The sequence below is a fragment of the Myxocyprinus asiaticus genome, chromosome 1 (genome assembly GCF_019703515.2).
Source record: "Myxocyprinus asiaticus isolate MX2 ecotype Aquarium Trade chromosome 1, UBuf_Myxa_2, whole genome shotgun sequence".
Classification (NCBI taxonomy): domain Eukaryota; kingdom Metazoa; phylum Chordata; class Actinopteri; order Cypriniformes; family Catostomidae; genus Myxocyprinus; species Myxocyprinus asiaticus.
The window spans coordinates 5,250,618-5,263,860 of NC_059344.1; the positions used below are offsets into that span (position 1 = coordinate 5,250,618).

General features: G+C 38.3%; 1 protein-coding gene across 11 annotated transcripts in view; it reads left to right on the forward strand.

The window, feature by feature from the left end:
• Positions 1-13,243, forward strand: part of LOC127441531 (signal-induced proliferation-associated 1-like protein 2) — a 79,378-nt gene that overhangs the window by 50,672 nt on the left and 15,463 nt on the right. For all 11 annotated transcript variants that reach the window (XR_007897329.1, XR_007897325.1, XR_007897330.1 and 8 more), the window contains exons 9-13: positions 1,449-1,723; positions 5,315-5,698; positions 8,238-8,367; positions 9,345-9,468; positions 13,109-13,207. Coding sequence is in view for 7 of the 11 variants with exons in the window: in XM_051699085.1 (XP_051555045.1) it covers positions 1,449-1,723; positions 5,315-5,698; positions 8,238-8,367; positions 9,345-9,468; positions 13,109-13,207 (1,012 nt within the window). In the remaining 4 variants the exon portion in view is untranslated. The remainder of the gene's footprint in view (positions 1-1,448; positions 1,724-5,314; positions 5,699-8,237; positions 8,368-9,344; positions 9,469-13,108; positions 13,208-13,243) is intronic.

Below are 13,243 nucleotides of genomic sequence, written 5' to 3' on the forward strand. Positions count from 1 at the left end.
TTAAATCTGATTATTTTTCTATAAACTTAAAATATAGTTTTTAAACTTATAATGAATGACTATAAGTTTATAGTTTTGCTGCAAGTGACACTTTTAACAGTTAATCACGGCAGCTGTAATTGTAATCAATTTTTTGTGCTGTCCTTAAAAGAGACTTTATACTCTGTGAACCAGCCGGCAGGTCCGTGGGCGGGGCTAGAAGTGTTTGATAAGTTTATGCTAAAATTGTAAAAGTCGTCGGATACATGTCACTCATATGCGGTACCATTTGAAAGCTGAGAATCTGAACTTTTTAAAGAATACTATCAATTTTGCATTTATGCTATATAAAATAAAATAAACCCTAAAAACTTCCACGTCGCAAATATGCGCCACCTAGAGGTGATGAAGAAATATGCATATAAGTTTTTCACATAGCACTTTAATAGACAAGTGATATATCGAATGAAAGCTTTCATTCTCAGGAATGTGACTGTTCAGTTTATTATGTTGTCCGAGTACCACAGAGCGATGATTTCAAATGATTTTCAAAAGAATCATGAAATGAAATAAGATTTCGGTTAGCCACAAACTCTACATCGGCTCTTCCCGTTGGCTGTTTTCTTCAAAATGAGCCATGTTTTTACTTATCCGTGAGCTTACTTGGTTAAATAATCCAATGTTGTATCTAAACTAAAATTTGCAGTCCAGCAAAAAGCATGATAAACAAATCATTGGCAAAATATGTTGTTATCTACTGATGATGAAATTATCTCAGCTTTTCAAAGACACCTAGATTGAGCTTCTAGTCCATTCAGAGGCCGAGATATTCTGCAAAACATTGGGGAACATGTGTGCGATCCAAAATAGACTTAATGTCTTTGGTGTGAGTGCTCAGCTGTGTTAGAGTGCCATCTGCATTTCAGATCTGTAAATTGTGATGGAAGGTGATAGTATGTAAAATCTTTTTCCTAGTACTTGCTGCCATCTAGCAGAATGTAATAAGACTTTTTGCAGGGATATGAAGCAAACAGAACCAGAATTACATGCTTACAAAGTTAGGACAACAAAAACAATTTATTTATTTTTTTTTATTATTATGTTAATTGTAATATTGTATACATATATAGTATTATTTATTAATTGTTGGATTTTAATTTTTTTTATTTGGAGGGGTTTTCTGTAAAGTAAGACCAATTTTTTGCAATTAGTCCACTGTTTGAGTGTAAAGTGAGCTTTTAAATGTGAGTGTAAAAAATTGCGAGTTCAAGAGGTTATTTAATAAAGTCTAAAATCTATTCTTCACAATGCATAATCTGAAGTGCCTAATTAAACAAAAAAAAATCCGATGCAATCTTGGCCTTGTTTTGCCTTGTTTGCCTTGTTTGCAGAACACCCTTCATTTTAAGACTCTGTTCTTTTCATGACAAATGCCATTTTAATATGACACTTCAATACTGACTCACCAGCTGGTTACACGCGGCTGTGAGGCACGTGAGGTCACGCCCCTGAGGGATGGAGTCGGCCAACCAGGCTTCCTGATGAGTGAGGAAGGCTTTGTAACGGAGCTCCAGCGGTTTGGGTATGCGGAGAGTGGGGGACTGCAGTTGGGGGCACGTGTAGTTCGTCTCTGTGGCCAGGTCCTGATACACCTCAGCCAGGAAGAGAGAAGCATACTCCTGCGCACTGCACAAAAGATCCACATCACAGTCATACCTCCAGATGAGAATGGAAAACCACGCAGGTGATCGAAGTGATGGGTTATTTGTGGGGCTGTAATTAAATTCAAGAAGTATGAAATTAATGACATGATAAACTGATTAATTAATCAAATTTACCGCATAATATTAGTTGTCTTTAACTACTATGTACTTACATAAAAAAATTATGCATTTGAAACAGTGTACTTATTGAGATTAGCATTTGCTTCTTCCGAAGTTGGGTACAGGTAGGTTTAGTGATGGGGTTAGGGTAAGTTTTGCATTAGGGGTATGGTCAACAGTGTAATTACAAGTGGAATTTTAATTATAAGTACAATGTAATAACAGGCATGTACACAGTACATTCATTGTATCAAAGTATAAATATAAAGTAGTTAAAAATACCTATAAAGTAGTATGAAGTAGGTCCATTATTTGCAATTATTTAGACATTACATTATTGTGGCATGCGAATTAAGTGTTGAATACACTGGAAGACATTATAGAAAAGTGGCTTTTGAAGTGAACATAGTTTGTTTTATTTCCATGTCAGTTTTTAATTACTTATTTTTTGCTTCAAATCAACTTTTTGAATATACACAGTATATGTATATTCAAAAAGGAGGCTTTCATGTGTCTTGCACTGAGGAGAGGCTTCCGTCTGGCCATTCTGCCATAAAGCCCAGATCGGTGGAGTGCTGCAGTGATGGTTGTCCTTCTGTAAGTTTCTCTACACATGATCTCTGGAGCTCAACTAGAGTGATCATCGGGTTCTTGGTCACCTCTCTTTCGAAGGCCCTTCTCCCCCGATTGCTCAGTTTGGCCAGGTAGCCAGCTCTAGGAAGAGTCCTGGTTGTTCCAATCTTCTTCCATTTAAGAATTATAGAGGCCACTGTGCTCTTGGGAACCTTCAATGCTGCCAACATTTTTTTGTAGCCTTTCCCAGATCTGTGTCTTGACACAATCCTGTCTCTGAGCTCTGCAGGCAGTTCCTTTGACCTCATGGCTTGGTTTGTCAGTTCGAACCAGTCTGGCCGTTCTCTGTTGAACTCTCTCATCAACAAGGCATTTCCGTCCACAGAACTGCCGCTCACTGGATGTTTTTTGTTTTTGGCACCATTCGGAGAAAATTCTAGAGACTGTGTGAAAATCCCAGGAGATTAGCAGTTACAGAAATACTCAAACCAGCCCATCTGGCACCAACAATCATGCCATGGTCCAAATCACTGAGATCACATTTTTCCCCATTCTGATGGTTGATGTGAACATTAACTAGCTCCTGAACTATATCTGCATGATTTTATGCACTGCACTGCTGCCACACGATTGGATGATTAGATAATTGCATGGATGATTGTTGGTGCCAGATGGACCGGTTTGAGTATTTCTGTAACTGCTGATCTCCTGGGATTTTCACACACAGTCTCTAGAATTTACTCAGAATGGTGCCAAAAAAAAAAACACATCCAGGGAGCGGCAGTTCTGTGGACGGAAATGACTTGTTGATGAGAGAGGTCAACAAAGAATGGCCAGACTGGTTCGAAGTGATAAAGTCTACGGTAACTCAGATAACTGCTCTGTACAATTGCGGTGAGAAGAATATCATCTTTGAATGCTATTCTGAGATGCGGGTTGGTGCTGTTTTGGCAGCACGAGGGGGACCTACACAATATTAGGCAGGTGGTTTTATTGTTGTGGCTGATATATATATATATATATATATATCTCAATGGGAAAAATAATTCTGGAACTAAGGGTGAGCACTGTCATGCTGTATTCTTTTCTAAATCGAGGAAGATTTGGGGGGCGTTCACTCAGAATTCAGTAAATTGACTCTCATAATTATTTTTTAAATAACCTTTCACATGTTGTAAACATGTGAAAGAATGTGGAGGAAATGGAGGGATGACGTGCACTCATAACATGAATTTTTTTTTATTTTTTTTTTAAATGTAAAAAATATATTTTGGAGAAGGGATGGAGTGTGAGTGGGCAGAAAAGTAAAAAATAGAAAGCAGGCAGTGGAGGATGGAGTGCTGTTGAAAGGTACAAGAAGAGAGTTGCAGCAGAACAATGTTAGATTCAGAAATGTAATGTGTATATGTTTAGAGACACCTGCTCATTCTTTATTATTCATATTTTCCACATTTCAGAATAATAAAGTAATTAAAACTGTAAAATAACATATAAATGGAATTATTTATGTAGTGACCAGAAAAATTAAACAAAAGAGATTTTTGGCCTAGATTACAGCTCGGCACACTCTGGGAAGCTTTCCCGTACTACAGTGTAACTCACTGCTTAAAGGAATAGTTCACCCAAAACTGATTATTCTTTCATCATTTACTCACACTCATGCCATCTCAAACTCATGAGGGTAAGACCTTTTTTCATCTGCGGAACACAAACAAAGATATTTCAATGGAGATATGATGCGTTTATATCCATGTAATTCAGGTCAAAGTGTCTACGGCCCGGATATGGATCCTATACCCCCCTTGTTGTGATAGATCAAGTTAACATGGTACCAAAGCACCTTTAGACTAATATAACCAGTTTTTTATTTATTTAATGATTTTTTTTAAGCTTTATTAAGTAGCATGTTACCAGCATTTCATAATAAACAAACAGAAACAGTGTTAAAATAATTCACAGAGGGCATCATCTCTGGAATGGTTGACCTCCTTCTGTTCTTGCCAGTGACCCACCAGCTGGTCAAAGTACACACATATTTGTCTCTTTCATACATACATTTGTCTTACTCTGATTGTGACTGATTGGTTATGCAGAGGCATGCACATACACTGCCCACAAATGGATGAAGGTATCAGCATTACTCAACATGAGTAAGTCTTTGATTCGGTAATAGTTCATGACAAAAGTAAACCAAAATAGTAGCATCAATGTTTTCCTCCGTGACTAATGTTGTTCAGCTGAAATACACATATATTATTTGTCTTTAGGCCCTCAGTGAACAAGCCAAAGGTGACCGTGGCAAGGAACACAAAAGTCCATTAGATGTAGATAACTGAGAAAAATAACCTCGGGGGAAACCAGGCTCACAGTGGGAGCCAGTTCCAATCTGGTTAAAAAAAAAACGAGTTTTAAAAGGCTGAATAGCTAAATGTATTAGCCTGGTCAGTACATCGGTCTGTCACTAGTTATGTCTTTGAATTATGTTCCTTACCTTCAATTAGAGGTCGGCCGATTGTGGATTTTGCAGAAACCGATAACTAAAGTGGTGCAAAAGGCCAAAAACCAATAAATCGGCTGATAGTTTCTAAAATCGTTTTGTAGAACGTTAAAACAATTTCTTAGGCTTTCCATACAATGACGGGCACAGACATAGCGGCTCAAGAGTCACAAACATGAAGGAGTTAAAAAAATAAAAATTCTGCAACTATTGGCATAGATACAGTATATGCAGATAACCGATAGTTCGAAAAAGCAACAATCGGCACCGATTAATCAGTAAAACCGATATATTGGTCTACCTCTACCTTCAATACATCAGCTAATATTGATACATGCAAATTTTGGCTATTAATTTGACTAATTAATCAGTGTATCATGTAATTTATTCAGTTAAATTCAAGCTTTTTCACTTTTTTGTGTTTCTGTGGGTGCGAGCACAGGAGTTTCTCAGAGCTGTACCAGAAAGCCATCCAGGATGCTGAGAGCAAGTCCGGAGAGGGATGCTCAGGGGAGGCCTGGGTCTTGGATGAGCGAGGAGAGGAGGAGGATGATGATGAAGATGAAGGAGGGGAAGATGACAAGGAAGAGGATGAAAATAGGGTGTCAGACAGAGAAACTCAAAAGAAGGAGAGATGTGGAGAGGAGATGGGAATTTCAGGGAGAGAGGATGCAGACTCACTCCTCTCCCCACCCAGCTTGCCCCTCTTGCGGGCAACTTCTTTGCAGGACAACGTGAAGAGCCAAACACCAGAGATCACTGCCATCTCTCTCACTCGGAGCTACTCGCTAGAGCACCACCCACCATGCCAGGATATCCTTGAGAGGTATGCAGATTTTTGTTTCCTTACTTCAAATTTCCCTCTAACATTTAAAGGTGCACTCTTTTGCATCTTTTTGTTTGGCCAACATGTCTTGGTCTTTGGCTTTATACTGTGTAGTCAAATCACTTTCATTTGTGTAGTGCTTTTCATGATGCGCATTGTTTACATTGATACACATGCCTTAATGCCCCCAGTGAACAGCTTTAAAGAACTCATGTCTTAATGTGTTTGGCCTCCAGTGAGCTACTGTGTCCAGAAAAAAAAAAACATAAGGTGTTTAGTTAGTGGAGGGAAAAAAACTTAAACGGGCCAGACTCTCCTGGGGAAGCACATCCACCTCTGACTTTACAAGTATGTGCAGTGCAAGTCATTTATTTATTGAATAGATTAAGTGATCTAATCTTTCAATATGACAGTTAATCAGTGTTTAATACTGTAAAGATAATGATTACATTGTAAGGCTCTTGATTAAGAGTCTTTGTAGTGCATTCAAAATTGACTGCTGGATGCAGGCAGTGGTCAGTGAAGTGTGTTTATGTGGCCGACTGGCATGGGCCGCAGTAGGTAGTAGTTTATTCTTTGTCAAGTCAATCCTAAGAGACAGAGATGATGCAGGTCAGTGAAGTGTGCCATCTATTGGTGTGGATGCAACATTACACAAAAGCAAAAAAATTGGTTACTGCTGCAGGTGTATTTGTGGGTGCATGATTAATTTATTCCTCAATCAAAAGTTTCTGATAACAAGGGGGTTACTGAGATAAAGTGAGTAGTATTCGACTGGTCATGTGATTTCAATGTGTCGGTGCCGTTGAACATGCACCCAGCTTCGTGTATTTTTAAATTAAAAAAAAAATTACCCCAGGTGGAGGAGTTTAAGTATCTTGGGGTCTTATTTACGAGTGAGGGGATAAGGGAGCGTGAGATCAGCTGCAGACTGGGAACAGTACTGGACTGTAGTGGTGAAGGGGGAGCTGAGCCATAAGGTTGGGTTGCTTTTGCCCATTGCACCCTATGATCTAAAAACAAATGATTATTATTATTATTATTATTAAATTATTACCTGTTCAAAACTGTATAAAATACTCTCTCTGTGTGTGTGGACACGTACATGTGTGCACAAACCCCATTTGAGAGGAATGTATGTAATTTGTGGGGAAGATGTAGTACCCAGTGGAGCAGGTGGGGAAGCTAGAGAACAGTATGGGGTTATGGGGTAAATATGAGTATTGTTCATTTCACTTAAACAATTATATACAAAAATAATAACAAGAATAATTTGTTTGTTTTGATGGTCTTGACAAAGTCACAAAAAAACAAAACAAAAAACAACTATGCGGTATTTATAATGTATTCTTCACCTCCCCCGGGTCAAAATGACCCTAAGATAACTGGAGGGTTAAACATATTTTTAAAAAACAGCTATTCATTTTTTATGTGTGAACATTTTTTAAATAACCAAAAAGTGCACCTTGTCATTTTGTTTAACTTCAACAAATAGTTCTAGTCATTATACAAAATTAACTTTTTACCACATCTGTCATCTGCCATAAATGAGTAAATTTACCATCCATTTATTAAAATTTACCAGCCGATATTTTTTACTAAAGTGAAAAAACAAACAAAAACATTTGCAATCCATTATAGTTCTCTAACATATTTCCAAGCGAAACAGGGTAGTCAATGAGAAAAAAAAAAAAATGTAGGCCAGAAATAGATTTGATTCATTCTGGGAATTGGATTGGAATGGGTTGTGAGAAGTGTTTCTTCCATACCAGAAAGGGGCAAACTGAATATGAGGTTGCTAAACAGCTATTTGGCTATTTTAACAAGTCAGGTAAGCGAAAAAGGAAAGTTGTTGGAATAGCATGCACCAATGAATCATTCGCAATAAGACTGAACATGCATTAAGAAAGTAATTAGGGTGAATTTTGATTTCACGTTGACTTTAAAAATATATATTTTGTCCCATACGACAGTGTAATTATTTAGCTGTTTTCCTTGCATATCTGTGACGAAAAGCACAGATCATTGTGCCACTTTTTGTTTTAGTGGCTTAATGTGAGGAATATTCCACATATGTACTGTAAATGTTCCACATATGGAGTACTGAGAAAAAAAACTAAAAAACTTTAGGCATTAATTATATAAATTCGCTTTTCTAATTTTGTTCGGCTGTAAAATTAGCTTTGCCTAGAAATTGCTCTGTGAGTACAATCACTATAAAATGACCATTAAAATCCTTTTCTAGTAATCACAAACAACAGTAAAAGTCATGGTCAGTTAATGAAATACAAAGCATTCGTGGCAAGTTTTTTGTTATTTGTTTATTTTTTTTAGTTATGTTAGGAACTATTTAATTGGCTAGAAATTGCTCTTTGTAAGTACAATCTTTATAAAAATGAGTCTCTAAGGACCTGAAAGGTCATGAATATTCATTGGTCTAATGGCGTGAGAACATAACTTTTTGGTGTCCATACACAAGTGAGCTGCTCAGAGTGTACTCAAATCTTAATGATCTGTCTTTTATCTGTATATCTGTCAGGCATGTATACGATAACGTGGGGCTAAAAGGAAACAGGCACATTTATGAAAACCCTGGAGAGCTAAGGGATGCGACCCCTGACCTCATACTGGCAGTCAAACCTAAAGTGCCTCTGGAGCAAGAGGAAAAGGTATGCAATGCACACTTTTATTTCTTTTTCGGCATTAGTGACAGCACTGCTGGGACAAGTTTTGAAGTGGGGAGTTGGGGATGAAGTGCTTCATGATATGTAAATTGCTTTACTCATAAAAATTAATTAGTGCTGTAATTGCCTGATAACTTTCCCAGACCAACCATTCATGTAATCTAATTAATGTATGCACCATGGGCACTTGGCATTGAGGGTGCTTTTACACTAGACCTTTTGGTGCGGACCCGAGTCCTTTTGATGTCAGAGTTCAGTTTGCTTGGTTATTAATAGCGCAGTTTGCATCTTAGCATGTCGCCGGTCACAATTATTGTACTATAATGCATTTCTCATAGCTGCTTGTCTCGAAATAAATTACTGACAGACAGTAGCTCACATTCTTCACATCTCTTGCAATGCATCCACGGCCAGACTGATCACACTGTGAATTTGGAAACAGTAGGTCAAAAGTTCTGCTGCTGAAATCGGTCTGTGCCTACTGAAATTCGAACCACTGCCCCCAGTGGCTGAAGCTGGAAGTGTTGTTGATGTTAAATGTCCACAGGGTGGCACCAAAATCGAGTTTAATTTTGCTTATAAATGATGTAATCCAGTCAACAGGAATGCATATTTTATGATGTGTAATTTAGGGTAACAGTTAGAACCTACTCAAACCATATGTATGCAAAAAAAAAAAAAAGGGTTGTACTAAATTTTTCCACACAAGAAATTGGTATTTCAGTTCAAGATATACAACTTGCACTCCATGTGTACTCCAAGTGTCATTTCTTAAATTATATTGTAAACATTAGTGAAAATATAAATCTGTATGTCCTAATGTTGAATAAAAAAATTGGGTGTACTTACATTTTCACTGCACTGCATACCGCTACACTGATAAAAAAATACTCTGTAATATAGGATTCTGGTCAAACCACCCACTCTACTTATTCTAAGTTCCTCTCTTTCTCTCTCTCTAGCTTGGGCCTGATAAGGGGATTGAGGAGTGGCCATCAGGCAGTGATGTGACCCTGAGATCTGCCAGCATGGAAAGAGCTGAAAGAAACTCTAGAGCTCTGAGCCTCCACAACTCCATCACCAAGAGTAAGTGCGTCTCTGAACTCTTAAAGGGAAAGTTCACCTAAAAAGGAAAAATCTGTTTTTATTTACTCACCTTATTGTTCCAAACTGGGGCTGTCAAGCTCTGAGAAAGCATGATAAAAGTATAATAAAAGTGGACCTTATGCATTATATTACAAGTCTTTACTAAAAATCTTGACATCTGTCTTAGCTCTCCTCAGCACATTCTTGTGAGTTCATGAGGGAAGTAGTGATGTCCGATTCATGAACAATGCGATTCAAGTTGTACATTCGAGTCTTTGAGAATCACTCTTTTTGATTTCAACGAATCAGTTGATCCAGTTCGCAATTCGATCTGAAGGATTCGTTCACCAATCAGACTGATCTGGTTCTTGAGACTCAAACATCCCATTGTAGCATTTAACTGCCCAGTCCCAATTCATTGTAACTGATTGTGAAAGAGAGACCAGTACATTATTTAAATGTTCTTCTTTTGTCCGTCGTGGTTCCTCTTGACAAAAGCATAACACAAAACACAACCCCCAAACAAGCAGATCTACCACCAGGACTTATGTACTGCTGCTGCTCCAAAGAGCCATGTGCACCGAGTGTATGCTAGCTAAGTGTGCCTTGGCCTACTTGGCCAAATGGCATAACGTTAATGATCTAAACCTCTATGTGTGCCTGGGCCTGCTTGGCCGAAAGGCTTAAATAACTTGTGACCTGACACATAATGTGTACCTGAGCTTATTAAACTAGTGAATTAGCCTAGCTATGTGTGGATTTATTTGAATTAATGACATAAGAAAGCGATGTGTGCCAGTGCCTGATTTGGCTACTGATTTGTCTACGGCTTACCTCAGTAAAGACACTGTTCTATGTGTCATGGCCTAAAGCAGACCTTACAGTGCAAGCTGAAAAAAGCATGCTGCCCCAGCAATCACTTTTCAGAGCATGCTGCAGTGAACCGGCTTACTTGCAACTGAGCAAATTTTAATGTTAGGCAAAGAGAGACTAAACAAGTTGGTTACTTGTCAAAGGCCTATTAGATTATACCATGTGAGCCGATTAGCTTGACATGTCACATGTGAGCGAGCTGATTGGCTAACAGATAACAAGTTTAAAGAACTTATCCACTTTCTTGCCTGAAATTAGTTGTAGATATAATTGTGTGGTATATTGCATAACCTTAGAGCGGATTCAGCTAGTAACAGGGATTTTACTCTGTACATCACCTCAGCTCCCTTAGCGTTCCTTCCTGTGTTAGCTAAAGGGATGGCTCCATGTCTCCTCTTCCTCTGCCCTTAGGAAGGTGTCATTTTCCCTTGGTCATGCTTTCTACCTCTCCATTTTCTAAACCTCTTTTCTATAAAATGCTGCCTTATATAACAAGTTGATTTAGGACCAGTTGCAATAAATGTTTTCAAGGTGTGAAAGACAGAAGATTTGCAAGCCCTCCTTGTCTCGCGATAGCGTCTTTCATTTAAACTTCAGAAGCAAAAAAGGCAGTTGGATAGTTGGAAATGATTCCCGAAAATGAACGAAACTCAGCGTTTTCAATGGATTTAGCCATTTCAGAGCAAATATTTTAATATTATATCAAATATCATTAAAAGGTTGAAAAATATAGATTTATTTTGATCTGTATCACATACATGAATGCCACTGACATTTTAAAATGAGTTTAAAGCTTGGACAGATGGGGCCATTGCTGGCTGGGATAAGGGGTATTATACTGCCTCAAATCAAGACGCTGGACCATCTGTTCTGTGCCTACCTCTTGAATGGCTGTGAATAGTGATTTTCTACAATGACTTCTTGAACTAAAACTATTGTGTTTGAATGATGCTGCATCCACACCACTAGGTGTCAGTATAAGTTCAAGGCAACACTCAAAAACTGAGTGCACCTTTAAATTTTTTTTTTCAGCCAAATTTGCTAATTTTTTCAATCTCTTTAAAAATGCTAATTTTCTAATCTCTTTTAAAATGCATATGGCTGTGTATATGCGTTATGCTTTTTTACATCAAACATCAGACAATCATTAGGAAACCACTTATCTTCCTTTCGTATTTGGGGCAAGGCAACAGTTCTTCTGTAGAAAGCAAAACGAGACGTTTAGAAGAAGGTTTATAATGCTTTCCTCCATACATATGGATGGGGATCAAGGGCTATCAAACTCCAAAAAGAAAAAAAGCACCATAAAAGTAGTCCATATGAATCAATGTATAAATAAATCCAAAATAATTTGGGCTAGTCCTTAGTCCATGTCATTAGTCTAATAAAGGTCTGTACAGTTTGGGGGTCCTTTGTGTTCTGAGTGTTACTAACTTAAATGAAGCAAATTTGGCTGGAATAATGTAAAGGTGCACTCAGCAAGTGCTTGTTTATGTCGTCTTCGATTTACACTGACACCTAGTGGTGTGGATGCAGCATCATTCATATGCAATAGTTTTTAGTTGAAGATGCCATTGTATAAAATCACTAGTCACAGCAAGTCATGATGAATTTAATCTTTGAGTGGAAGTGTCAAATAACTGAGTGGTTACTGAGATTAAGGGAGGAGCATCCTGCTGGTCATGTGATCCCAACATGGCAGCCCCCTTGAGGGGACCCTCTCCATGTAGAATAAAACAGCTTTTAAAAGGCTACTTATATGACTGGAGTCTATCTCACGAGAGTCATCATGATTATATACATATGTTTCAGAATTGCATTTCATGTTTAGGAGTAAAACTTTGAGGAAAATGACTAAGTGCACCTTTAAAAGATTAGAAGTAGTAGAATACAGCTGCCACCGTATGGACAGCAATGACTAACCAGCTTCTAGTGGCAGTGGGTTGGCATTTATTAATTTATGTATAAAAAAATTATATCTCATTTATTTATTTCAGTTTTCATTTATTTATAATAATAATAATAATTCCTTACATTTATATAGCACTTTTCTAGGCACTTGAAGAGCTTTACATGGTATAGGGGGAATCTCCTCAATCACCACCAGTGTGCAACATCCACCTGGATGATGCGACAGCAGCCATAGTGCACCAGAACACCCACCAGGCACTAGCTATTGGTGGAGAGGAGAGTAGAGCGATGTAGCCAATTCAGGGATGGAGATTATTAGGGGGGCATGATAGATAAGGGCCAATGAGGGGAATCTGGCCTGGACACCAGGGTTACACCCCTACTCTTTACAAGAAGTGCCCTGGGATCAGGACCACGGTTTAACGTCTCATCCAAAAGATGGTGCTTTTTACAGTATAGTGTCCCCGTCACTATACTGGGGCATTAGGACCCACACAGACTGAGCACCCCATGCTGGCCTCCCTAATACCACTTCCAGCAGCAACCTTAGTTTTCCCCAGGAGGTCTCCCATCCAGGTACTGGGCCAGACTCAACCCTGCTTAGCTTTAGTATTTCTGTATTTCTTTTTCTGTGTGATACAGGGTTTTTCGAAAATTCGAACTACTAAAATAGTGTCATCTACTGATACAGAGGATAAAGGAATAGTTCACCCAAAAATTATAATTCTCTCATCATTTACTCACCCTCATGCCTTCTCAAAATCGTATGACCAGAACTAAATGTTAAATATTAACAAGTTAAACTAAGTAATCTCAACATAGCCCTTTTTTAACCACATATTTATGTTGATTTCAGTTCTTTCAGAGACAACGGATACATCTGAGGAGGAATGGCAGTCTATTGCTGATCTGGCCTCCGCCTGTCGGAACATTCTGGAAGCTCTGTCTCGAGAAGGTGAGAAATGACAGAAGATGATTTGTGTCATACCAC